General features: G+C 41.7%; 3 protein-coding genes across 4 annotated transcripts in view; all 3 read left to right on the forward strand.

The window, feature by feature from the left end:
* rnf19b (ring finger protein 19B) overlaps window positions 1-7,101 on the forward strand; it is a 36,995-nt gene extending 29,894 nt beyond the window's left edge. The window contains exons 4-9 of the mRNA XM_061058978.1: window positions 867-1,174; window positions 4,230-4,344; window positions 5,246-5,386; window positions 5,472-5,661; window positions 6,058-6,192; window positions 6,453-7,101. Coding sequence (XP_060914961.1) covers window positions 867-1,174; window positions 4,230-4,344; window positions 5,246-5,386; window positions 5,472-5,661; window positions 6,058-6,192; window positions 6,453-6,897 — 1,334 coding nt within the window. The 3' untranslated portion in view covers window positions 6,898-7,101. The remainder of the gene's footprint in view (window positions 1-866; window positions 1,175-4,229; window positions 4,345-5,245; window positions 5,387-5,471; window positions 5,662-6,057; window positions 6,193-6,452) is intronic.
* A 4,045-nt stretch (window positions 7,102-11,146) lies between these two features.
* On the forward strand, window positions 11,147-16,395 carry ndufs5 (NADH:ubiquinone oxidoreductase subunit S5). The gene is made up of 3 exons (XM_061058992.1): window positions 11,147-11,247; window positions 14,589-14,808; window positions 16,201-16,395. Exons 2-3 carry the CDS (start codon window positions 14,593-14,595, stop codon window positions 16,306-16,308), a joined length of 324 nt encoding a protein of 107 aa, XP_060914975.1. The 5' UTR covers window positions 11,147-11,247; window positions 14,589-14,592; the 3' UTR covers window positions 16,309-16,395.
* A 5,195-nt stretch (window positions 16,396-21,590) lies between these two features.
* macf1a (microtubule actin crosslinking factor 1a) overlaps window positions 21,591-27,020 on the forward strand; it is a 238,971-nt gene continuing 233,541 nt past the window's right edge. For both annotated transcript variants that reach the window (XM_061058975.1, XM_061058976.1), the window contains exon 1: window positions 21,591-21,857. The gene's annotated coding sequence lies outside the window, so the exon portion shown is untranslated. The remainder of the gene's footprint in view (window positions 21,858-27,020) is intronic.

Raw genomic sequence — 27,020 nt, forward strand, 5'->3', positions numbered from 1 at the left:
GAACTGCTTTGAGTTTTTCCTCAAGAGATTCCTCTGGATTTTTTTATTTTACCTGGGGGGGGGGGGGGGGGGGGGGCGGGTTAACGTCTCATTTCTCAGCAAATCAAAGCAGCTCTTAACCTTCTTTTCAGATTGAACTCTTAACTGTGATCAGAATCAGCTCAGAGGATTTAAGCCAGCGCTGCAGCTCCGATGCTCTCACACACAGACTGTATGAAACCTGGACGTAGTCATGGTGACGTCCCCAAAGGATTTCTACACCTCGATGGTGGCGGCCACCGTCTTCAAACATAAGCCCCCTTTTTCAGACAAGAAAGTTTGACTCGTTTTCATTAAACCAGATGCTAAGAGTAAAGCATGGAGCAGTGTTTGTGAGAGTTTGATGACCCCAGAGGAGTCAACAATAAGTGTTTATTTATTTTATTCAAGGGCCATGACGTCGTTTCTTTCTGACTGAGTCACTGGGAATGTTTTGAAATCGTGGGCCGAGTTTCAAACCAGTAATCAGTTTGGTCAGTACTTTAGGGGGATGTTTGGACTTTAAGGAACTGTTGACATAGTGAGAAGTCCTTTCTGAGCGTTCACTGAGTACACTGATGCCTCTGTCTTATCTGTGAAGCTAAGGCCAGGAGCTGGTTAGTTTAGCTTAGCACAGAATCTGGAATAAAGGGGAACAAATTGCCTTGCTCGCCACGTCATAATCATTTATAAAATCATGATATTAAGTGAATATTTTTAAATATGTCGACTTTTCTTTGAACCCGTTTTCACCCACACAGAGAAAAGAGAAAGTTAAAGACAAGAAGAGCTCAAACTGTCTTGATGTTTACTATCTGCTGACCCCGTAACCCTGCTTCTGTCCTCAGCTGATGACATCAAGCCGTGCCCTCGCTGTGGTGCCTACATCATCAAGATGAATGACGGGAGCTGCAATCACATGACCTGCGCCGTGTGCGGCTGCGAGTTCTGCTGGCTCTGCATGAAGGAGATCTCCGACCTGCACTACCTCAGTCCTTCCGGCTGCACCTTCTGGGGGAAGAAGCCGTGGAGCAGGAAGAAGAAGATACTGTGGCAGCTGGGCACTCTGATCGGAGCTCCGGTCGGAATCACTCTCATCGCGGGCATCGCTGTTCCCGCCATGGTCATCGGTATCCCCGTTTATGTCGGCCGCAAGGTGAGACACCTTGAGACTTTTCCTAGTTACTTCAGTTTGTGGCATTTTCTGTTTTACTTGACTGTAAAAATACTTTTAATTAGAGTACATAATGACCCCGGTTCAATGTGCACAACCTAAAGAAAATGATGTGCATGTGACTCCCTCCACTTCCTGCAGAATGACTGACGACAGGTTTTCACTTTTGGTCACTATCAATCAGAATTTTATGTACTTTTTTTTATGTTTGTTGATAATTAAAACAAAAGCCTTCTTTGGACACGATCCAGGGCTCAAACATGTTCAGTCAGAATTTCATCAAAACTCACTTTGAAACTAAATCCAGAACCTCCCTGTCGAACAGAAATCAAGCCAACTCCACGTCTTCGAGTGAAAGCTAAGCCAAGGTCCCTCGTTTTGGAAGGAGCTCTATCCGTGTGTTATTTCACTTCACTATGATCATATTTTTCGTCACCTTGCGGCCAAATTTGCCGGTTTGATTTGCGTCCAAGCGCTGAGTTGTATCCACTCCCTAACTCACCTGCTGCGCTGTCTTTGGTTCGGGGAAACACATCCACTCCCCGCCAAGAAACGTCCCGAGTCAACCAAAACATCAAGACCAGTCAGAGGACCGGCTCTCTGCAGACACGGTCACAACCACACATGTACCGAGGCCCAGAAGTGATGATTGAGTGGCTTTACTTTATTACATTTTTCATGAAAAGCTCCTGACTCCATCTATAAAGAGAAACCGACACTATTTATGTGTTTGAAGTCTTAATCTGGCACTTTGTTATCTTTATTCAATCCTATATACACGAGGACATTGGTTCCCATAGTGGGGTCCAGACCCTCTTAGGGGGGGCGTCAAAGATCTCAAGGGGGGGGGGGGCTGTGTTTCCTCTGAAGTCATAAAAATATGAACTTAAATCATGATAACACATTTACTGGATGGTTTTCCTTTGTTTATAGCTGAGATGTCAGCAACACTTTTTTAAGCCTCAGGGTCACTTTCATAACGCTTCTACTCCAGAAATCAGAAGTGGAAAACAACACAGCTGTGAACTTACACACACACACAGACACACACACACTCTCACAGTTTACAGCACACACACAGCCCTTCTTTCTCAACCCTCCTCCAGTGATTATCTGGAGTTTTAAACAATGCAGAACAGAAAACATTTTTCTGAGTTTCAGTTTGAAAAGCTGGTTTTCTTAGACAGAAAGTACCTTCGTTTCTCTTTTCAGCGTCACAGAAAAGCTTCCAATCACACCGACAACACTGACCTAAAGAAAAAGACTTCTGCTCGTTAAAGTCTTTATATGTGATTTTTCACACTTAAATGTAATAGAAATCAAGTATATCCTCTGAAAATAACTCTGAGTCATGACTGTCTACAATGGGTGTAACACCCGAGTCCCACTGTCTGTGATGTTTTCAGAGTTTTCCGAGTCCTATCTTCAGTTTGTTTACATCGTCGGGACGGCCGGCTGACTCCTCCCCTCGTGTATAAAAGTTGTTTAATTGAGGGACTAGAGAAAAGAAGAATAACATACTGTACTCACTGCTTAACTGTGTTTCTAGATCACGCTCATTTCAGGTAAATTTACATGCAGTGTGAAGATACGAGCATAATGAAGATCGCTAGCATTAGCATGCTAACACAACAATGCACCGCGAGTTGTTTTGGTTTCATGCTGGTGCTCAAGGGCGACATCTGCTGGATCAAAAAATCACATATAAAGCCTTTAAAATCTGTGTGTGTGTCTCGTATTGTCTTAATTTAATGATGTGAGGTCATCAAGGAATATTAAACATTGAAGAAATATAAAGACTGAGGACGATTGATATTAAAGTTCCTGAAACAGAGTAGGAAACTATTTTCATATAAACTGTAATGAACAAGTTACTGCAAGTTCAGAATCTGAGTTAAAATACAAAAAGCACATCATAAAATATTTCTGTTTAAGTTTTCAAATGTCAAGAGCTCTCCAGCTTTTACAACAAAGATGACAAACATGAAAAGATTTGCAAAATCAACCACTCGAGTTAAGGTAACTGATACATCCTCCTGAACAATACGAGTCCTTGGATTATTCAGGAGGATGTAGCAGTTACTTTAATTCGACCAGAAACATACGGGACGCCACAGAGTTTAAATAAAGATTTTAAACGCCCTCCAAAGTAATCAAAGAAACAAATGAAACCAAAGGGACTGGAGACTAAAAAAGAACAAAAGATAGAAAGGTGTTGAGCTAACCGACTCACAATGGGGTCGTCGCTCTCGGCACCTCCCCCTGAAACTACCTAAGAAAACGAACCCACGGGGGCGCTGGTGGTGTAGTGGAGAGGCTGTAGTCCACAAAGCGGGCGGCCCAGGTTCGAATCCTCCTTTCCCCCGCTCTCTCTCTCTCTCTCTCCCCCTGATTTCTGACTCTACCCACTATCCTGTCTCTACAATAAAGACAAAAAGCCCAAAAACAAATCTTCTAAGAAAACTAAACTACTGAAGAAGAAAAAATAGAACTAAAGTTTATCTCCAGCCCAAAGTAAAATATCCAAACCCAGTAATCTAAACATGCATGAGTAAGAAATACCTGAGTAGTGGAAAAAGAGACGGAGCCTAAGACTTAATGTTATTATTATAATTGATTTACAAGTTACTGGAATCAGAAACAGCACGTCTTCTTCTCCTCTGAACTTGATGACTGCGCCGTTGAAAGCAGCTCTGGTGTCTGCGTGTGTTTCATTATTTCATGTTTGTGTAACGGTGTGTGCTGAAGGCCGATGGTCTTTCAAAATATCTGCAAGAGGAAGAAATGACTCAACAAGGGGCTGCTTGGACGCTCTGTAGCACATTAAGACACTGTAGCTGTAGCGCCCCCTAGTGGAGAACAGTGGAACAACACGTTCAACACTGCAGATCTTGAAAAGTCTAAGTGTGGTTATTTCCTGTGAATGAACTCGAGTTTTAAATATGAGTATTCATAATCAGTGAGAGTCATGTTAGTATTTAACCTCCAGCCCCCTGCCTGTGTGCTAACCTGCAGCGTCTCTCTCCTTCTGCTGCAGATCCACGCCCACTACGAGCTGAAGAAGTCGTCTCGTCACAGAAGGAACCTGGCCATCACGGGGGGCGTGGCCTTGTCCATCGTCACAGCCCCGGTCATCGCAGCTGTCAGCGTGGGTAAGAAGCTCGACGGGGGCCGTCAGTGATTATTATTCGCTGTGAAGGTGTCGGGATGACGACCAAAAAAAAAAAAACAAACAGCAGGGAGACACACTGCTGTTCACCGTGTAGAAGACAGGAAGAGCTTCTGTTGAATAAAACATACACAGGGATTTCTATTTATGCTTTCATAGAATTTAATTTAATAGAAAAGAGTAGAATATAATTAGAAAAAAATAATTTTATGTAAAAATCGAGAGCTCTTTAACTCTTTAAATGCCAAATGGAGCAGCAAGAAATTCAGCCAGTCTCACAGATGATTGGAGTAGATCCTGAAGTATGTACTAATTAAAAATAGATTTTGAATCATGAATCATGACTCACTTTGAATCAAAAATAGATTCTGAATGGAATCGTGACCCCAAGAATCAAAATCGACTCATGAGACACCCAAAGATTCCCAGCCCTAACTATAATAGAGTAGAGTAGAAAGGATAATTTACTTCTTAAATACATTTTTAGTAGCCACAGGGACTCTATAGCGCCTCCCAGAGCGCTACAGTCATAAAACGTAGAGCTACAACCTGACAAGAGATAACAGATTTTAAGAAATGCAGGCGTGAACTACAGGAAAATCTATCTCTAATAAAACAGAAAAGGTTTATTCTTTATTATCTTTTTCTTGCGTCATGAACCCAAACTTTATTTATTTTTTACAGGGTTAGACATTTCACAGTAAAGCCGTCGCACAGCCACACACATGTTTTTTATTAGAAGAAGAAGAAAGAAATGGCGCTACGAATCAAAATCTACTTCTTCAAAGTTCTCTGTTAAGCTAATTTACAAAAAATGTGAATTACAGTTTCAGGGGTTTTTGGGTGATAAAGGTGTTAATGTAGTTCGATGTGATTCTTTTCAGGTATCGGCGTTCCCATCATGCTGGCCTACGTGTACGGCGTGGTGCCCATCTCTCTGTGTCGGGGGGGAGGCTGTGGTGTCAGCAGGGGGAAGGGGCGAGGAGTGCGCATCGACTTTGATGAAGACGATGGTCCAATCACAGGTGAGGACACAAAACTGCATTTACAATTAATTAAATGTAAACTTTTTCATTTGTACTTAAAAAAAAAACATTTAAAATGTTTCAGTGGCGGATGCGTGGCGAGCCCTGAAGTCGCCCAGCCTGGGAGAGAGCAGTCTGGACGGGGCGGTTAGCGGGATGAGCACCACCTCCCCCAGCGAGGGGCTCTCCGTGGCCCCCGGGACTCTGGGGGACACTCCCCACTTTAACACCCTGGCAGGCGGCGCCCTGGGGACACGCACCAGCAAATACAGCAGGTGAGGAAGAAGCTGAGGTCAGAGTTCAGGAGTTTCTGTTTTTTTTCCCGTTCTGCTCTGAGGTCAAAGTTGTCCAGAAAATATTTTTCAAGGACTGCAGGTCATCTTTGTGACCATCTTCTGAGCTGTTTTTGAGAAAGGATGCAGCTGTTCATTGTCTTGTAAATTGAGTTGGTAGCGAAACAAGAATCTCCACCAGTATGACTAGAGACACAACATTACAAAATAAACCTGCCAGTGTCTGATTCTCTTAATCCCCCCCCCCCCCCACCCCTTCCCCTTCCCATTCCCAGTGGGTCTGTCTCTGAAATCAAAGAAGGTGATAGAAAAAACAGTTTTAGTCTGTGTGCACAATCAGACAGATCCGTGTTATTGATCATGTTTGTTCTCCTCCAGGTTGGAGGTGCAGGCGGGAGAGCTGGCTAAAGAGTCCGCTCAGAGGGAGACGGGCAGCCTGGGAGCAGGGAGCGACTGCGCCAGCACCCGAGGGATGGCCGGCTCTATAATCTCCTCCTACACACTACCTGACAGGTGACCCTTTACTCTTCTTCTCTGGTGTCTTTGACCTCTTTCTCTCGCCTTGCTATACAACATGTTTAATACTTCTTCACACATTCTCTATGAGTTGTGTTAGCTGTCTGAGGTTCAAATTATCTTCTACTCAACATAAATAATATTTTAATAAATCTAATAATACATTTTTAGCAGGAATGGCTTAAAAGCTCAACAGTCTTTAGGTGTTTGATCTAAACACAGGAAGTGTCTCACTGGGCCTGACTTGTTCTCTGCAGGGACTGCACCAACCTGGAGATCCAGGTGGACATCGAGACCAAACCCAGCCATCTCTGCCTGACCAGCGAAGAGGACCTGACCCCGCCTCCCGGCTCTGCTGCCATGGCGACCGTCTCAGGAGGGGAGGAGCCCCAGGACTGCAGCTCCAGGAGGGGCGGGGCTCTGTCCGGCTCTGCGTTGGGACTGTCTGCAGGCGCGTCGATCAGGGAGGGGCTCCGAGACGTCACGCTGGCCCAGCCGGAGAGCATCCGCAGCGACCTGGAGATGTCGGACACTCAGTCAGACGACATCGCAGAGCTGACATCCGACGACTGTGACTCCCCACACCCGAAAAGCTGTCACCTGGCCGCCGGCCAGCAGGCCCAGCCCCCCTCCTGCCGAGCCCTAAACCCCCCCGAAGGCCTTCACTGTCCCGCAGACGGCAACGTCATCCTCTACGTCTGAGAGAAACGCTGCTCTCAGGATTGCACAAAAAACGAACCCCCCCCCCCCCCCCCCCCCCCCCCCCCGCAAAGATTACACATTTATCCTCCTCTTCTTCATCATGGCTTTTTCTCTTTATTTCTGGTTTGCTGCTTCTGTGACACACACACACACACACACACACACACACACACACACACACACACACCGTCTTCAACACAAACAGTTTGTTTACTTTTGTCCGTCTGTCTTATCTTTCCACCTGTCAATCTCCTCACTGAGAACATTGTCAGGGTTCTACCTCTGAGATTTCTAACACGATGATTTATGTTTACTCCTCGGTGCAAATGCCTTGGCTACTTAAGCAAAAAAAAAAAAAGAAAAAAAAAAAAGAGGTACACATTTTCCAGAAGAAATCTCAAAATTAAAAGACAAGGTGATAAGTCACCAAGCACAGCAGAAGGAGGATTGTTTGCATAGGACGACGGGGATGTTTATAACAATGTGTGAATGAATGTGGACTATCGTGGCTTTATTTCTCCTCTCTCTCTCTCTCTCTCTCTCTCTCTCTCTCTCTCTCTCTCTCTTCTATTTATATTCAGATGACCTTGAATTTGAATATTTCCTGTGTGCATGAGTCTGCATGAGCCTGGTGTGAGAGGATGAAGAAGAAGGCAGTGAGATTCTGTTACACTGGCGGGGAAAGTTAAAGTTTACTTGAGAGGACAAAGCTGCACTGAAATCTCATTTTCCCTGCACAGAGGAGGAGGAGGAGGAGGAGGAGGAGGAGGATGAGGAGGATGAGGATGCAGTGTTTGGAATTAAAGAAAATAAGTGATTGAGTTCTGACAATGACCTGGAGAGAGAGGCGCTGAGGTTTAACCGCACTGAGAGAAGCCGTTTTCCTCTATTATTATTATTATTATTTTTTTACCTTTTAGGACCTTTTTCAGGTTTGTCTTTTATTTATTTGCACTGAGATGATCGGACATATTTATTGTTTTTACAAATAATCCACGGTGCGTAAGGCAAGATATATGCCACATCTTTGACATATCAAACTAAATTATCAAAACATTTTCAGGACTTAACCGGAGAGATACACTTTAATGTCCTCGTAGGGAAATTTGTCTCGGCGTTGTCCTGCATGTTTACAGAGAATAAAACATACTCTAACAGAAACACACAATTACTTTGACTTGAAGTAGATAAAAACACTTTTACACAATTACAATTAACAATATTTTTTCTTTCTTTTTTTAGATATATTTTTGGGCTATTTGCCTTTATTTGATCGGACAGTGGACAGAGTTGGTAATCAGGGAGAGAGAGAGAGAGAGAGTGCAGGGAAGAAGCTGCAGGTCAGATTCTAACGGGGGCCGCCAGCTTGGAGGACTACAGCCTCAGTACATTGGGTGCAACCTAACCGCTAAGCCGCCTGCGCCCCCGTATTGAAAAAGTGTTTGATCTGCAGTTGTCTTCATTTTTAAGTTTTGTTGATGAGTGCTCTCTTTTTGAACAAGAGGTTTAAGACAAAACAATCGGCAGATTAAAAAAACAGCAAACCGTCACTTTCTCAAAAAATGAAAAGCCGAGATCATCTCTAAACATTTTAGACACACGGGCGTCTGGCCCTTTTTCTCTGGTAGGGATGATGAACACTTGACTTCCCCGTTGACGCTGTGTCTCTCTCTCTCTCTCTAACCCAATCCTGCTCCCTCGTCATTGTCAGAACTCTCTCTGATTGGTCCTTGAGTGTGTGTGTTTCTTGTGACACGCACACCCAGCCGGTTTTGGTCTTTGATGTGGTTACTGGCAATCTGACCCACTTGAATGTCCGTGTGTGTGTGTGTGTGTGTGTGTGTGTGTGTGTGTGTGTGTGTGTGTGTGTGTGTGTGTGTGTGTGTGTGTGTGTGTGTGTGCGTGTGTGCGTGTGTGCGTGCGTGCGTGCGTGCGTGCGTGTGCGTGTGTGTATGGACTCTTTCTGAATGTATTTGTTGGTCTCACTTGTTGTTTTTTTTGAATGAGCACTTGTGCACTTTATCTGAATTGATCTTATTTATCTTTTATTTTTTGTTGCTTTTCATCCTGTGTTGCTCTGAGTGAGTTTACTCCAGTTTCATACTGAAAGTCTGTGGTACAACCAAAATAAATCACCTCCTGAAGGCCTTTTATGTTGGATGTAACTAACGAAGAGTTTGGCTCCAGAATCATCTATAATCATTCTCGAAGATAAATGCTCTGTCATGTTTATTATCCTGTATTTTTAAGGTCACTCTGTGGGTTTATATCAACTCTATGATCCTGTAATTATCCTGTTGTTTTTTTTATCTCTAACTTCATCATTTTATATTTTACCAATCATCTCTTTTTGGTCTTTTGGAGCCAAACTCTTCAAACATCAACGCCGATAAGCTCTTTTTTAATCATGCTCACCTGCCTGAATTGTTTCTTAGCTTTGTATCACCTCTGTGCTTCAGTTTCACAAACGGCTCCCTCCAGGTTTTCCTTTTAATCGGAAAAGGAATCAACTCGGGAGCCTTTCTCATCTCAGAGTAGCTTTATGGATTTAGCTGCTTATAGAAGTTGGCGGTGCTTTGTTTGGTCTGCACTTATCACTCGTTTCCGCCTGCCTACCTGTGAGAAAACACGAGAATGTACCACAGACGGAGCGCCCACAGGTGGTCCGGTCATGATTTTGGGAAGGTTTTAGAGTATATAGATAGCAATATTTAAGTGTTATTATATTGTTTGTGTATTTCCTGTCACTGTTAAAAGCCCCCGCGCTGTGTGGGGTTCTACATGCAGGACTGTGAAAGACGACTTGTGGACCTTTGGGGACGAATAAATAAAACACAATCTGATGTTGCACCAAAGCATTGCGTCGTGGTTTATTACACCGTGCACAACAGAAACTAACAAAACTGTTTCTCTGTCATTCTTTGATACATCTACACTGGGAATGAAATCGTCACAGTATGCAGCCCTTCACTGAAATGGAAGAAGTCTTAATAACAATAACTTTATTTATACAGCACCTTTAAAAACACGGGTTGACAAGGTGCTTTGACTTACAGAAAAAGCATTAAAAAAAAAAAACAAAGAGCATCAATGACAGCAAGAATATAGACAACGCAAAATAACCAGAATAATAAAAAACAACCCAAACACATAAGAACCAGTACAGCAAAATACCCAACAAAGATATTTAACCATTATAAGAACCAGTACAGCAAAATACCCAATAAAGATATTTAACCATTATAAGAACCAGTACAGCAAAATACCCAATAAAGATATTTAACCATTATAAGAACCAGTACAGCAAAATACCCAATAAAGATATTTAACCATTATAAGAACCAGTACAGCAAAATACCCAATAAAGATATTTAACCATTATAAGAACCAGTACAGCAAAATACCCAATAAAGATATTTAACCATTATAAGAACCAGTACAGCAAAATACCCAACAAAGATATTTAACCATCATAAGAACCAGTACAGCAAAATACCCAATAAAGGTATTTAACCATTATAAGAACCAGTACAGCAAAATACCCAACAAAGATATTTAACCATCATAAGAACCAGTACAGCAAAATACCCAATAAAGATATTTAACCATTATAAGAACCAGTACAGCAAAATACCCAATAAAGATATTTAACCATTATAAGAACCAGTAAAGCCAGATTATTTCTAAAGCATGTTTGAAGCAACAGGGTTATTCAAAGTGTTTCACATAAGACATCCAAAGCATCGAGACAAAGAGGAAAAATAAACAAAAATAAAAAATATAATGTAACAGTTTCAAAACAAAATAGTAAAGGTTACAGTACAGTGTTATAGTTAAAGTGGGTATTAACATTAAAATGTCCCCCCTCATTTCAAAACAAACATATAATTTAATTTCATATTTAATTGTTCCACTCATGGAAATACTCACAGCCTTCCACAACACAAGTGACTCATGTATTGTTTCCCAAATAGCAACCAACACTACAGCAACAACAAAAATATAAATAAACAAAGGAAAAAACACACTAGCTGCCAATTTAATAAAGTCTAATAATTCTCTCCTTATTCATTTTGTTAAAGTTAAATGGACTCGTACAGCTCTTCAAATCAAATCCAAAACGTACAAGAGGATATAAGATTCTTATGAGAAAGTATAATTTATTAGAAGCAGTATTTTACTGATTTAAAGGCCTTAACCAGCAGACGGCAGCATTGCGATCAGGGACTCGCCACGGTACAGTTTCTTGTTCTTACGACACATCCTTCCACTTTACGCTCGCCTTGACGTCAGCCGTAAAGTGAAACGTGTGAAGTCGGAGGAAGGTTAAAGTGAGCCCTGCTAAACACGGTAAATACATGTTTTTATGTGTAATTCTTACATTTTAGCGACTCGTTAGTTATAATGATGTATTGTAGAGATAATATGTGATTACAAAAATACTAGAAGTGTGTAAATATTGTGTCGTAAAAGCTAAACGGACAAGGTTAGTCAGTTCTCTATTATCGTTAGTTTTAGCTTTAGCTACAGGGAGCTAGCTGGCTAATCTTCAGTTCAGTGTTTACATAATTACAGCCCAAATAATTACATTAAGTATTTCACTGTGTACCAGTGTCTCGAGTTAATTAATGTCGTTTATATGTAATTTATCTTCTTATAAGAGTATTTACAGTAACAGGTTGTTTTATTGTCATTATAAATTATAGAATAGAATATAATATAATATAGAATAGAATAGAATATAGAATATAATAATATAGAATTACTTTATTGATCCCAAACTGGGAAATTGTGGCGTTACAGCAGCAGGTTATCCAAACACACAATATGAGCAAAAAACACAATGTTAGCAAATCTAAACATAATATAATATTAAATACAAAGTAAATAAGTACTAAAAATATCAAAACTAAGAATGTGAATATATACAACCAGGATTTAACTAAGCATTACTAGTCTTAAATAGGAAGATTAAATATGAAAGATTAAATGTAAATGTGCAAAAACAGAGTTGTAAATGGACAGTATTGATTTAAGTTAAAGTGCATGAGTGTAGATGTGTTATGTTATAAGCAGAAACTATTCAATATGTGTAGAACAGATCACAGTATGGAGAGACAGATATTATCATGATGACAGTTCTCTGCTCACATGAGTTGAGCTGTTGTACAGAGTTGTTACTATAGTATAGTAAATATGAAAATAAGGTATGTTTTATTTTTATTTTATTTTTTTATTTGTCAATTTTATTTAATTCAAAGAAACAATAAAGTTAAGAAAAACAAACAAACATAAAATCTCACATTTTGAATCAAGAAGCAGAAAGAAGATTAATATTATAATTTTTTTATTTAACCAGTAAAAAGTCTCATTGAGATTAAAAATCTCTTTTACAAGAGCGTCCTGGCCAAGACAGGCAGCAGGACAATTACAGAGTTTCAGACATAAAACACTTAACAACAATGAACATAAATACAGGAATCACAAAAAGAACCATTCATCAGAATCTGTCATAAGTCATCAGCAACAAAGCGATCAAAAAAGGGCGACACGAGTTAAAACATCTACACTCAGATATTTCTGCCTCCAGATCATTAAGACGACCTTTAAAAACCATTCAAGGAAACCAGCTCCTGAAGATTTAAAGTATCTTGCGACCTATTCCAAGAAGAGGGAGCAGCATACTTGAACGCCCTTTTTCTTAATTGGGTACGGGCTTTAGGGATGGTTAGAAGGTGTAAATCCTGCGAGCGAAGATGGTAACTTCCATAACTTTTCTGAAGTATGTAGCTCTGTGGGTAGGACGGAAGCAGACCGAGAATACCCTTTATAAATAAGAACATGCCAGTGATTCAGTCTACGTGCAGACAAGGCAGTCCAACCAACCAATAATATCTGCCCCTCTTTCACAAAACATTAATTAAAACAAAACACAACACTTAATTAAATTTTTTTTTAATTAAATTAAATAAAATTGGCTGCAGGCAAACACAGCCACTGGCAGCCCCACTGTAAGTCCTCCTTACCAATGCATTTTACACCGTATAAAGCATATCACAATACATTTTTGTCACAGCATCACGAAACAAAACAGTATCTCACTGACATATTTCCACATTTATTCAACAAACTGGCTTTAATTTTTCTTTTAAATATCATGTTTGATTTTGATTCTTTAGTTTCTCTGTTGAGATTGTTCCATAAACCGATTTCCTTTCACAGTAAAACAACGTTCCCTCAATTTGGTTCTGAATCTCGGTTTATTAAACATCTCTGTTCCTTTTGAATTATTTTAAATTATATATTTTTGTGTGTATCAGTATTTATTATTCTATGCAAATGCAAATCAGACTTGTGTACCTCTTGGTGTGACTTCTGCCAGCTGTAAGATTATCATGAATGATTGAAGGTTATGATAAATTGTTGTATTCATGTTTATTTGTATTGTGACATTAATGGAGCAGATATATAAACACACACTGGACTACAGCATGTAAAGTGATTTGTGTTGCCGTCCCTGGATGGGCCTTTAAGATGCATCAACTCAACCACAGATAAACAAGAAACAGAACCAAAACAAGCACAACAACAAACGACAGGATAAAAAAAATCATACATTAAAACAGTAAAACAGGAAGTATGAGGTCATTCATGACTACAAGACTGAGTCCTCTTGTTTCAGTTTAAAATGATGCCAGTCTGGATGAGGGCTGCTCGATTATGGCACAAAAAAAACAACTGCAATCACAGTTATTTGATAGATATTAGGGCTGGGCGATATGGACCAAAACTCATGTCTCGATATTGATTAGCTGAATGGAGATACTCGATATATATGGATATGTATTTTATTAACAGTGAAAACACATGGAAAAATAAACTACCTGTTTGTGAATTTAAAAAGTAATATTATAAAATAAAAATGTTCCTTAAATACAATAAAAGAGAGAGAGAGAGAGGAGGAGCAGGGTTAAGAGGGACAGACAGTCAGTCATCATCAGTGAGATGAGAAAAAGGAGACCTAGCACCTCTGTAACGTTATTTTAATGCAACATAAACTATATCGATATTAAGGATATTGTCTTACCCTATATCTTGTTTGAAAATATATCGATATATCTTAAAAACTTGATATATTTCCCAGCCCTAATAGATATTGAGATCACAATTATTAAATATCATTACTCGTTGACTTTGACAAACAAGCAGCTAATGAGAATAAAAAGGTGTTAATATATTATAATAATAAATAAATACATATAAATGAACTGTGATTGTGAGGTAGAGGGGGAATGGACTCTTGTGGCTAAAATATAGAACAACAAACACTTTGAAACATTGACCACACATGACAAAACAAGAGCAACACAGCATGCAGCACAGTTATCGTTTAATCTCGATTATCATGGGAGGCTAAAACCATAATTGAGAATGCAACTTGATTAATTGCCCAGCTATTGTCTGGATCTGTTTGAGCTCTACAGGTAAAGTATTCCAGGCGTTTTATGATTTATGAAATTGGTGTTTTAGAGCCTGATAGTCTCAGTGGAGCCACGACGTCACAGAGTACCTGAAAGGCCCGATGATTTAAACACTTATGGATGAGTTTAAGAGGCGAATGTGTCCCTGTTTCCCGCCTCCTGATAATCCCTGTGTTTCCACTCCACCCCTCTCCACTGCTCCTCCAACAGCATCATGCCGTTTGTGGACATCCAGTCGCGGCTCGGCATCAACTTGGACCGCTGGATGCTGGTGCAGAGCGGACCGCAGCCAAACAATAGACCGGCACGCTGCCACGCCTTCGAGAAGGAGTGGATTGAATGCGCTCACGGCATCGGGCAGACCCGCGCCAAGCAGGAGTGCAAGCTGGAGTTTGAGGACTTCTACGAGTGCATGCACAGGCAGAAGACGGTAAGTGTCCATAGATGCTCCTGTCACTGTGTGTGACTGTTTCACCTCTTATCAGACTTCATTCTTCAACATCATCCTGCTGTCTTTGTATTTGGCACTAGTGATTCGATAATTGTATCACACGCGTTAGGATGGGTTAGGGTTAGAGTAGGGATGAAAATATGTTGCTGTATCAATATTTAGTCCCATTCCTACTTCATATTCTTGTATACGATCATGGGTCAATAAGGATTTTGGTTTAGGAAAGCAATATATGGGGAGCTTGTGGGGTAGTTCTTGCTGCGTGCAACCCATGTATGGAGGCTGTAGTCCTCCATGCAGGCGGCCCGGGTTCAAATCCACCCTGTGGCTCCTTTCCTGCGTGTTCCCCACTCTCTCTCTCTCTCTCTCTCTCTCTCTCTCTGATTTCTAACTCTGTCCACTCTGTCCCATCTCTAAATAAAGGCCTAAAAAAAAGCCCCAAAATAAACCTTTTAAAAGAAAAACAGAAAGGAATATTTGGAACCAGACTTGTTCCAGTCAAAGCTGGGTAAAGGTTTGAGATATTAACTCTTCATGAATCATCAATTTTTTACTCTCAGAGTGCTGTGAGGTCAACCAGTAGAGTTCAAACACGGGACTCTGTGGCCTCCACTGCTGTACAAAATGTTCTAATACTTTCACTCAATTAAAGCAAATGTCATTGTTTTAGTAGTCCTGTTAACCCGAGAAACATTCACCCTGTGCTTGTATCTGATCTTGAACAGAGTCTGGTGTGATGGATCTGAGGGAGATAGAAAAAGGGAGTATGTGTTTATCAGAAATTTAAAAAAATCTTTATTATTCTTAAATGACTATGAATTTAAAAAGAAAACAAGCATCCAGGTCTCATCCTCTACAAACAATCAATACAACGATCCTTTACATAGAGTCAGAGTTGATGTGAGCTCGGCCTTAAAGGCAACATGACTCAGCAGAGGAGAGACTGACGGATGCTCTGCCGGCTCTCTGTGAACGAGCTGCAGCAGCAGGAACTTTCTGTCTGCGTCCACACTCACTCACAGATCTCCTCTCGTCTCATTCTGTCAGAGGACGGCGCTGACGCAGGACGACGTGCTGATTTGAGATAAATGATAGGAAACTTAAAAGTCGGGCTAAACGCTCATGTCGTGTTATCTGCTGAGTCATGGTCTGGAAACAAGACAAGTTTAATGTATTTACCTTTTTCAATTTTCCAATGAATTAATTTTTTTTTTTTTTTTAAAGTTTGTAATGGTCATTTCCAAACGTTGTTCTGTTGCCGTCTTTCTTGATCCCATACGTCTCATGAAGCGTCTGTAGACTCGGTGTCCTCTCCTCTCTCCGTCTCTGCATCCCGTCCTAAACTTCTCTCTCCTCCTCGTCCTCCTGCAGCACCAGCGGCTGCATGCCATCCGTCAGCAGCGAGCAAAGATGATCAAGGAGGGGACGTACACGCCTCCACCGCATCACACCGGAGAAAAAGAGGACCAGGCACCCTGAAGTCTGCACTTCTCTTCTTGTTTATAATCAGAGATCCATATTTCCTGTTCACCTGTACAAGTTTGCAAATAAATGTTATCATCCACTGTCCTCTTCTTCTGCTCTCTTCCTTCACTTTGACTTACGCTATATAAGTCTAATGTATTATTATCATTATTAAAAATATACACAATATGAACAAAAATACAAACGTAGCTAAATGAGGAGACAATGTCTGGAATAGAGGCTGATATTTAAGGATTTTTTAAAAACTTAACATCATAAAATGTTGAACTCTCAAGATACAGGGAGGGCTGGCCCTGCCAAATTTTAAGGTGTACTTTTGGTCCTTTGTGTTACGTCCTCTCTGTACATGGTTCAATCCTAGCTCCTCTGTCGCTTGGAGACCAATTGAGGAGAATATTTTGCGACCTCATAGGTTGCAGGACCTGGTGTATTCCAACATCCCTTTGAAAAAAGCCAAATTGCGTCTAGGACCTATAATTTAATTTCTGCTTACAACCTACCGTACTGTCATGAGACATGTCCACTCAGACCGTAAGTGGCACAATCATTCACCTATATTCAACAATTTCTCGCTTCTTACTGGTAATATACCTTTCTCTTTCCCACGTTGGAGGAGCAGGGGTATTCATGTTTTAAAAGGGGAAAACAGTTGTGATATAAGATGTCATTTCTTTGTACATTTCTAAATAAAAAATTGATCACAAAAAAAATAAAATGTTGAACTCTCAAGAACAGCACAGTAATATATTTCTATTTTCTATTAAATGTTTTCAGTCTCCCGGCCTAATGTGGACTGTTGGCATCGTGTTAACCGCCACAAATAGTCGTTGAATTGATCAGTTGATACTCGGAAAACTAATTTCAGTCTGTGTTCAAGCAGAAACATCAAACATGTCCTCGCTGCAGCCTCCTGCATTTGAGCATTTGCTGCTCTGTTGTCACTTCAGACAATAGATGAAGAGTCTTTGAGGTTTGTGGTGTTTGTGGTCGGACAAAAGAAGCAAAATGAAGACATCACTTTCAGGCTCTGGAAAAACTGTGGTAAGCGTTTTTCATAATATTTCTCATTAGATAGACTAAAGGATTAACTCTGAATAAAACCAGCAGACTAAGCACTATTTAAATCATTGTTAGCAGAAATGCTAAGTCAGCTGTTTTATTCATTATTGGCCTGATGAAGCAATGCAGTATACATGTCCCAAATCCTTGTGCTCTAGTTATGAAATATAATATAATTCAAACCTGTGATGTCATGTGAGGGATGATGTCATGTGAGGGATGATGTGTAACCGGTTGTGTGTCTGCTGGACATTGGAGGGTGTGTTTGTGTATCTCCAGAGCTGCTGTGTATCAACAGGCAAGGCAGGCAACTGCTTGGGGCCCCGGACCACTAGTGGGGCCCTGAGGGTTGACAGACTTAAATCAAAGCAGTGGCCCAAAATGTGCAAATTTGGCAATGACAGTAGGAACACTCCCTAAGGGGGCCCCATCAGCAAGCACTCGCTCTTGTTGCCCTGCTAAGCGTTGCATGCATTACCGCTGCGAAAAACAGAGTTTGTCAGTGAAAGTCAACAAAGAAAAAGGAAGAGGAAATATCTGTTTATTTTTACCAAAGGGCCCCAACAGACTCTTGTGTCTCTGGTACACACACACACAGATGCTGGGGAGTGGGGACAGACGTCATGTCTCCCCTCCAGCGGTGTTCACCTTTTTATTGTGTTAAACGTGAATGGCAGTTAAACCACAGTCCATTCTCTTCACCCACGCTGACCTGATTTCAGAAAACCATTGACCGGATTAGCCGGTTAGCGCTCTCCGATGAGAGGCTGATATGAATGGATGATGTTCGACATCCTAATTCAATTGCAGGCGTTTAGCTCGGCCTGATGGGATTAGGAGGGACTGTGATCTGCCACAAGATGGCGCCGAGAGCACAGATAACACAGGGGACATGATCATGCAGACTTGATGAAGAACTGGAAAAGTATTTCTGGTAATATGAACGTTTGACTCTGAGCTACAGTGAAGTGTTGAAACAAAGTACACACGTGTTGTTTCAGATTTAAATGATTTAAGAGTCCTCAGAATGAATTCAGCCTGAAGCTTCATGTATTGAAACCTCCAGATTTCAGACCTTGAGGGTTTAATATGATGTGGCTGTGGATCAGTGGTAGAGTCGGCCATCTCTCAGCCTGAAGCTCTGTGGTTCGATCCCCAGCTCCTGCAGACACACGTCCGATGTGTCCTCGGCGAGACGCTTAACCCCAAATTGTAAATTGTTACTTCTGATGGACACTTTACTCAGCAGCCTCTACCATCAGTGTGTGAATGTGTAGGTGTGACCTGCAGTGTAAAAGAGCTTTGAGTAATCAGAAGACTAGAAAATAAATAAACAAGCTCAAGTCCATTTACAAACTTATTTTCCTCCATTTTAAGGCATACTGTTTTGCATTAAGATTACATAAATATGTATATAAAATGGGTTTTATAAAACAGGAACATAGATGCAGATTTGTAAAAAAGAAAAAAAAAAAGTAACATTTTAAAATGTTTTGTGTTCAAGGTCTGGATATTCCTTAAATTGAAATATACTCCTTGAAAATGTTTCATTAACGTAATCTTTGGTTTCGTCTATAAAATCACTCGTGCACATCCAAAAATCTTTCTATATTCTATATATAAGTGTTGTGTGCTGTACATTTCTAACACTGGGAGGTTTGAATCTGTGGGCTTGAACCTGAAGCCTCAGATTCTTAAAGTGTCCTTTCCTCTGTTTTCTGCTGTTCTTAAAAAGAGTTGCTGTTCATGCGTTTATTGTACCAAGCTACACATGATGATGCTTCAAGAGTCTGAACGTTTTTTTTGTAGGTGACCTTTATTTTTTTATTTCTACACGTTCAGGACTGAGCGAGTTAAACAAAACAAAGACAGGCGTGCACATTTTAAAAACATCAAATGAGTGTGAGACAAATGTTGAACTGTGTGTTTTCCAGCTTCCCAAACAATCTTAACCACAAACTCAGTCAAACTTCTTCGATCAGAACCATTCAACTGAAAGCATGAGAATGAAAGTTTTTCAAGCTGTGTCCGCAGAGAGTCGACCCTCTCTCCCTCTTTCACCTGTGGCCTCGTCAAACTGAAACGACAAGACAATGAAGCCCCGATCTCACAACACGGTGCAGCTCCTCGAGCGATGACTCACATCATCACGAGGTTTCAATTGAGCAAATGAAATTATCCTGAGTTCACAGCCAAAGACGGCGTCACCGACCAGCACATTCATGTCAGGAGCTTCAAGTTTACAGCTGCTGCTGAAGGGTGATCGATCAAACATCGTTCAATAATTAACTAATAATGGAAACATGAGGTGAGATGAAAGTGACCTTTACCCTTTGTTTGTGGTCACAGCAACCTTCAGATCATGTGTCCATTAGCTCCTGTTTGTTGAAAGCTGCAGCAGCTCAGAGACTTCACTCCCTCTGACCGACTGAGACGGAGGATGATGGAGTCTGGATTATCCTGCAGCGGAGACCTAACCCCCCCCCCCCCCCCCCCAAAACAAACACAAAGCAATCCCAGTGATTGAGCCAGTGCTTCATCAATCCCAGACAGTCAGACACATCAACTAATAGAAGGTCGTTCTCCATGAATCCCTCTAATCCTATAAATCATATAAAAACATGTCTCCTTCACCGTCAGGCTCTGCTGCAGCTCGTCTGTATGTGCAGGAGATACTAAATAAATAATCAAAGTTACTAATGCAATTAAATGATTTTTTGTATTGTTCATCTGCAGACATTTCCTCATCTCTACCTGAGTAATAAAATCAGAGTTTGAATGTCTCAGTAAGTCTGAGCACCGTGCATGGTCTAAGTCATAAACTACAGTTCATATACAATTTAAAATAATAAAATGTACACTAAACGGGAGGTTCTCAACTGGTGGGTGGGGATCCAAAAGTGGGTCGTGGAGACGTTTTCAGTGGGTCCTGATTGTGTGCCTGGAAAAATAAAGTCTATGAAGCGCTTTTTTAAAACCTCTTTCCTTTTTTCTGTCCCATGTTTTGTACTGACTGAGGTCCAAACTCTTTAACTTTTCATTAAATAAATCGGATGGAGTTGAGGGCGGGTCCTGAGGATAGACCAGTTGAGAACCACTGCACTTAGTCATGTCATTATTGTGTGTTCTTAAAGCTCCTGTGAGGAGATTTTACCGCCCCTTCTTGATTTTGATTATTCAGTGATGGTGAAGTGACATTGAATCTTCATGTTTGCTGGATGGGGCTAAAGTCGTTCTTAAAACGTTTAGTCTGACTTAAGCATCACACGTGAACAGGACAGGATGAACAAAAGGACAAGATGTATTGCTTTATCCACAGGGGTCACTAGAAACATCATGAACCAAAAGTTCACCACAGGAGCTTTAAGCCATTCTCCCCTTTGGTTATATAAAAATAAATATAATATCTGCACATTCAGGATTCCCCACTCTTAAAACAAACACCCCCAATATCATAAAAGACTTGTGTGCTATAGTTAAAGAATGCAGGGATTATGTGCACATGCGATCCCTGATGTTTGGGAGCCGTGGTGGTCGACATTTCTAAGGTCAACCCAAACTGTTAACACCTTCTCCCTGCTGGTCGGTCAACACAGCTCCCACACCACCTCCTCCACATCTCTCCATCTGTGATCAATTGCTTTTTGAACTACTCCCTCTCTTCCTCCAGCTGTTTGGAGAGGGAGGAGGGAGCTGGTGTGTAGGCCTATATGAGTGTTTCAGTGTGTGTGTGTGTATGTAGGGATTATAAAAACCCAGATTAATGCTGTCTCATGTGATGTAAAAGGTCCAGCTCTGCTTCTTCCTCTCTGCAATCCTGAAATGCTTGTGAATGAGCTGCCGCTTCAAATTTGAGAAATGTGAACGCCCTTTTCCCCCCTCTGTGTCCACCCTAAATTGAGAGAAAAGTGTGTGACCGAGTGTGTGTGTGTGTGTGTCTCTGTGTGTGTGTGTGTACATGTGTGTGGGTTTGGGCCTGGGTTTGGCGGTGCTGCTGAGCCTCAGATGACGCAGGACTACAACAGAGATTTCCATTTCCGCGACACTTAACGGACTCAACAGCCATGGGTTAAGTGTCAGAGCCGTGAAAACAGCCTATTGAAGAGAAAGTGAGAGAGTGTGTGTGTGTGTTTGAGTGACCAGAGGAAGGAGGGCTGGTGGGGGGTTGTGGAGAGGAGAGAGAGAGAGAGAGAGCGAGAGGGGGAAAGCCAGGAGGAGGAATCGGACAGCCATTTCTATCAGGATTACGCTGCCTGCTCCTCTTCCTCACATCCTCATCATCCTCTGGCTGGAGTGGTGTCGGCTCCATTGTGGAGGAAAAAACGTGGGCAACATCGGTGGAGCGACAAAACACCCAAATCGTTCGTCCATCACCACATTCCACCCCGTCCATCCGGGGAGAGGAGAGCGGAGCGGCGGCGGCAGCTTCCCCCGGCCTCCCTCGCTCTGTGCTCGGATTCGAGGACCGCCGCTGCCCGGTGAAGGTAAGCCGCTCCGGAGCTCTCATGGAGCATGTTGGGTTTTTTTTCCCAATTCCTACAAACCCGTGCATCATTACATCATCAATATCATGTGTTTACGAGAGCTGTCGAGTCCGATGATGATATTTAATTGATCGTTAATATTGAAACCAATCAGGACGATCAGATCCAGACGGACAATGCGACTGACCTATAAACTTGTAAAAACACATTTTAGGGACATTTTAATATGTTTGCAACTCAATTTAACCGTGCATTTTTTTTTTTTAAATGTGGCTCGGTAAGGTGTTGTCTTCATGCTCTCCTCGCTCCTTTATAAATAACGTGTTGATTTGTAGTCTCAGTGGAAGTGTACACTCATTTAAAGATGTGTTCTTTTCAGTGTAAAAGCCCACAGAGTCAGTTATTGCCTGAAATGGAGCATTTTTTTTGTTTGTTTCTGAGCACGTTGCTCGTGATGTGTGTTCCGGAGGGCTGGGGCTGGAGACAAGCAGCGGACAGTGAGTCTGAGAAAGAGAGAGAGAGAGAGAGAGAGAGAGAGAGAGAGAGAGGCTTTCTGGGTCGTGAGAAGGCTGCCGAGGTTGTTCCCACTAATGACAGAGGCAGCAGCAGGCAGCACAGAGGCAGCTACAAATGGATAAATGTAATTAGTTGGTGTTATGGACGCAAACAGAGGCGGTGTGTTGGACAAAGAAGCTCCCAGTCTGCAGCTCTGCGTGCACTGGTCTCCATGTCTGATGTCCATTCATGCAAACACATTCCCCCCCACCCTCCTGCACAATCACACAGACAGAGAAAAGGACGGCATGCGTGCAGTGCAAAACTGGTGACACCAGCTGCAGCAATGGCTCAGTTTAATATGCACCACCATGAGAGGTTCCCCCTGTATTGATCAGCCTAAGAAACCTCCATTTTCACTCCTCTACCTCCACCTGCTGTATGGATCCCAATGGACTCCACCACTGCAGGCTGTCTGTCTCTCTGTCTGGAAAAAGCTCAGCGATGTTATGGAAGGTGCAGCCAGCCAAAGAAAGAGAGGAAATTAAAAAAAAAAATCACCACTCAGGGCTTCCCCTCCTGCAGCTTTGTAGCAGATGGTCACTCACAGCCTTATGTTGGACCTTCACCTACAGCAGGCTATCACTCTCCTCAGCCTGAAGGACGAGGACACAAGCATATCATTCATTTCCATTGTTGTCAAGTGGAATTATATAAACTGGTTGGTCTCTTCCTCCCCTTATGCCCCCTGCACTGACTGCAGACACACCCCCCTCACTACTGTACCATCCCGTCTGTGACCCTGCAGGGGATAAAAGAGGGACGGAGGTGTCGTTGATTATGATTAAACGTAATAAACAGGTGGGCGCCGTGATCTCTGAATCACGATGTTTCTACTCACTCAGATTTCATTTGTCACAAGAAGCAAGAAGAGGATCTCTGACATTCAGTTATCGTTGCAGCCGGGGATCATCTTTGTTATTTATGATCTCTGATTCACCCGCTGCTGTCAGAAAGAAGGGAGAAATGTACATCATGCATTTCGAAAAAACGTCAAGTTGATGTCTTGAAAATATTTGTTTTCAAATCAATCAAGTCCTTTATTTCATGAGGAGGAATCTTAGACCTAAGGCTGGTATACTACTGCAGTAAAGGATACAAGGAGAAGGTGTTTTCTGCTTATAGATGGGTAGGTACGGTGTTTGCTAAGAATAAGAAGAAGATATATTTTACTATTTTACACTCTGTTTTAACCTTTATTTAACCAGGTTGGTCCCGCATGCATTGAAATGTCTTCTGTCCAATGAACTGTCTCCAAACTAAAAAAATACTTATTTTAGAAAGACAGTAAAGAAAGGGGGACGCAGGTAGTCTAGCGGTTAGTGTGTGTGTCCCATGTACAGACACCTAAGCCCTCGAGAGGCCGGCCCGGGTACCAATCCGATCTGTGGCTCGTTTCCTGCTGTAACATAGAAAATTGAGGAAGCAACCCATCGTGATATCGAAACAGAATCAAAGTCCTTGACAGAATAATTGTACTCAAATGGTGAGAGCAGTGAAGATGCACAGACCTGATGAGTGTTTTGTTTTCCTCTCTAGATTTTTCATTGTGATAATTCTGCTAACACTTGTGAATCATGACATCTGATTTGTGTCACAGAATCATTTACGTGTCTGTATCTTCTCGTTAATGATCCTTAAAGCCATCAGATTGCGTCTTTAAAAACCTTGTTTTTGGAATATTGGACCGCATCGTACATCCCCGGGCTGTTTTCTAAGATACAGAATCCTCCGTCTTCTGTTTGTAAAATCCTCCCTCTGTCTCTCAGTCTGAGAGTCTCCAGCCGACAGTCCCTGTGCTGGTTAGCAGCTCCTTGGTATGCACGCAGCATCTTAGCATTAGCGAAGGGGGGGGGGAGCTGTTCATATTGATCCGTGTGTGTAAGGAAGGCCGCAAAATGTATGATTTATTCAGGCTCTTTCTCTCCTCATATCTCTCTGTGTTTCTTACTCTGTGTTAACCTGAGCACTCTGATCTCGGCCTCTGAACTCGTCCTTCTTCACTCTCACTTTAATTAACTCTCTCTCCGTCCAGTCATGCTGAGTAGTAAGCTGCTTCATTCTTGGCAAGCAGTCCAGTTCGTCTCTGTTTGTTTATACAGTATATGCATGTGTGTGTGTGTGTGTCGCATGTGTATTAATGTATGTGTGTGTGTGTGTGTGTGTGTGTGTGTGTGTGTGGGAGCTGAGTCTAGCCGCTCAGTTATCCTGTCTGTCAGAGTGTTACTCATCATGACCGGGGGCTGTGTTTTAAGGGGAAGTATTACTCATTCATCCTCTAACTCTACTCTTAATCCAGACTTATTAAAGAAGTGACACAGCAAGTGTGTCTTAATGTGTCACCTTTAGGTGCAACGTCATGAAAATGAAGTCAAAGACAAAGCAAGCAGTTAATAGGACAAGTTTGACATTTTTTTTCCCAGTATTTAGTAGAAGATCTTCAGTGTAAATCCAGGAAAACTCCTCTGAAAGGAGGGTCTTAGGGTCCACCAATAGTCCATGCAGAGATGATTCAGCAGCGTTTTTTACCCACTCCATACTGATTTCACTACCCAGAGAGTACTTGTTTGAATAAAAACATACTGATTGTTAATATTTTGATGGCTTTGACTAACATGAATGTTTCCTTTAAAGGTCTCATATTATGTCAAATCTGCTTCACCATGTTTCTCTAACTCTAATATGTGTCTCTAGTCTGTCTACAAACCCCTCAATGATGAGAAAAGTCCATCCTCTGCGTCTTTTAACCTGCTCCACTTTTCAGAAAATGTGTGCTCAAACAGGCTGTTTGGAGATGTTCCCTTCATGACATCACAAAGGGCAGTAGCCCCTCCCCCAGGTGGGTGACACTCCCACAGCTAGGTGTTTGTTCTGCCCTCTGAGTCTGCCCTCTCACTGTAAACAATAGCCCGAGCCCTTCCAGAGAGGGGAGCGTGGTCAGACACAGCTCATTTACATATTTAAAGGTACAGACACAGAAACAGCCTGTTCTGAGCAGGGCTGAAATAGAGGGGTTTATAGACATGATCAAATACAGGATCAGAGTGGATTTAGAACAAGAAACTTCACACACATGTTTTGAGGAAATCTTAGACTTGTTTAAACTGGTTTAAAAGGAGGAGAATGTGTCACCTTTAAACCAGTAGATTTGTCGGGGGGCTTCTTAATTATTTTGTATCTGAGCAATAACTGGAAACTTTCTAACCTCTAATACGGCATTTTAAGCTTTTCTGCAGCTGATACCAACACTAGCATGGATGTCATACAATTCTCATTTAGAGATGCATGGATACCCCAAATGATATCATCAAAACTTTACCATTTAGCCCAGATAAGTGTTGTGGTTTATGAAGTAAAACTAGAAAAACAAAACATAAAGTATGCCCCTTTAAATTCAGTAAATCATTTGTAAATATGTATGTCATAGAACCAGGGGATGAGTAGCCTAGCTTAACATAAACAGCTGAGGGTGCTGGCTAACCGGTCGTGCAGCTTTGGATTCACACGGTAAATCACACGTGTGGAGCCGATGTGTTTCTGCTCAGGTAGCTCTGTGAGTTGCAGGGTTTGTTAGGCTGGATGGAGCATTATGTCCGTCTGTTGAACATAAACGTGAGTTAACTCCCTTTAGAGAGCTGAAGGACGAGCTGTGGCGGTTACAGCCGTTACTCTGCACGTGTCTGCTTTTCTCTCTCTCTCTCTCTCTCTCTAAATCGAATGTGCAGATTCTCACTGCTGAACCTCTCCATCTCTGTCTCCCTCCTCTCTGCTTTAGCTCACTATTAAAACACTCACATAAACATGCAGACACACACACACACACACACACACACACACACACACGTCCTGCTCTGTCCGAGCTGTGGGAACAGAGACAGCGTCCGTGTAAATCTTTGTTGTGGTGATAAATCAGAAGGAGCATCCAGCATCCCTGCTCGGTCTTATTCAGCTGCTGCTCGCTGTCACAGGAAGAGACTCGAGCCAAGATCTCTGCATGGACGTGTGTGTGTGTGTGTGTGTGTGTGTGTGTGTGTGTGTGTGTGTGTGTGGTAAAAGCTTTTTCCCATGCTTGCTCATGTGTATTTTTTTTACTGTTAGCATGCTAGTTTAGTTTAGAAAACAGATTTGACAAGTTTGAAACACCTTCAATCACGTTCAATTTATTCCTCAAGTTCGATCATATTTATGGAAAGTTGGAAACTGAGTATTTCCTGCTTTTCACTTATTAATGTGAATTTGAACTGATTATTTTAAGCTCTGACATTTTGACAGAAAACACGAGATATTCAGACTGGACGTTACCCGACATCTCTTTTGAAAATATATGGACATCTCAAAAACTCGATGTGTCGTCCAGCTACAAGATCCAACTCGAGGCTGACAGAACTTGACTGGACGTGACTTTGTGACACCGTGTAGACTAGTTATTTAATAAGTTCTGGATAAAAAACAGAAAAGGCAAACAAACAAAATACAAAAGTCTGTCATGAGGTGACTTTACACCTTGTAGTGAACAATTTGAGGTTTTTTGGGGCCAATAGTCGGTCAGATGTCTAAGACTAGAAGTGAATAAGGAAATTTAGAAATAATACAGTTAGCCCGTTAATT

Source organism: Labrus mixtus, chromosome 16 (assembly GCF_963584025.1).
Source record: "Labrus mixtus chromosome 16, fLabMix1.1, whole genome shotgun sequence".
Classification (NCBI taxonomy): domain Eukaryota; kingdom Metazoa; phylum Chordata; class Actinopteri; order Labriformes; family Labridae; genus Labrus; species Labrus mixtus.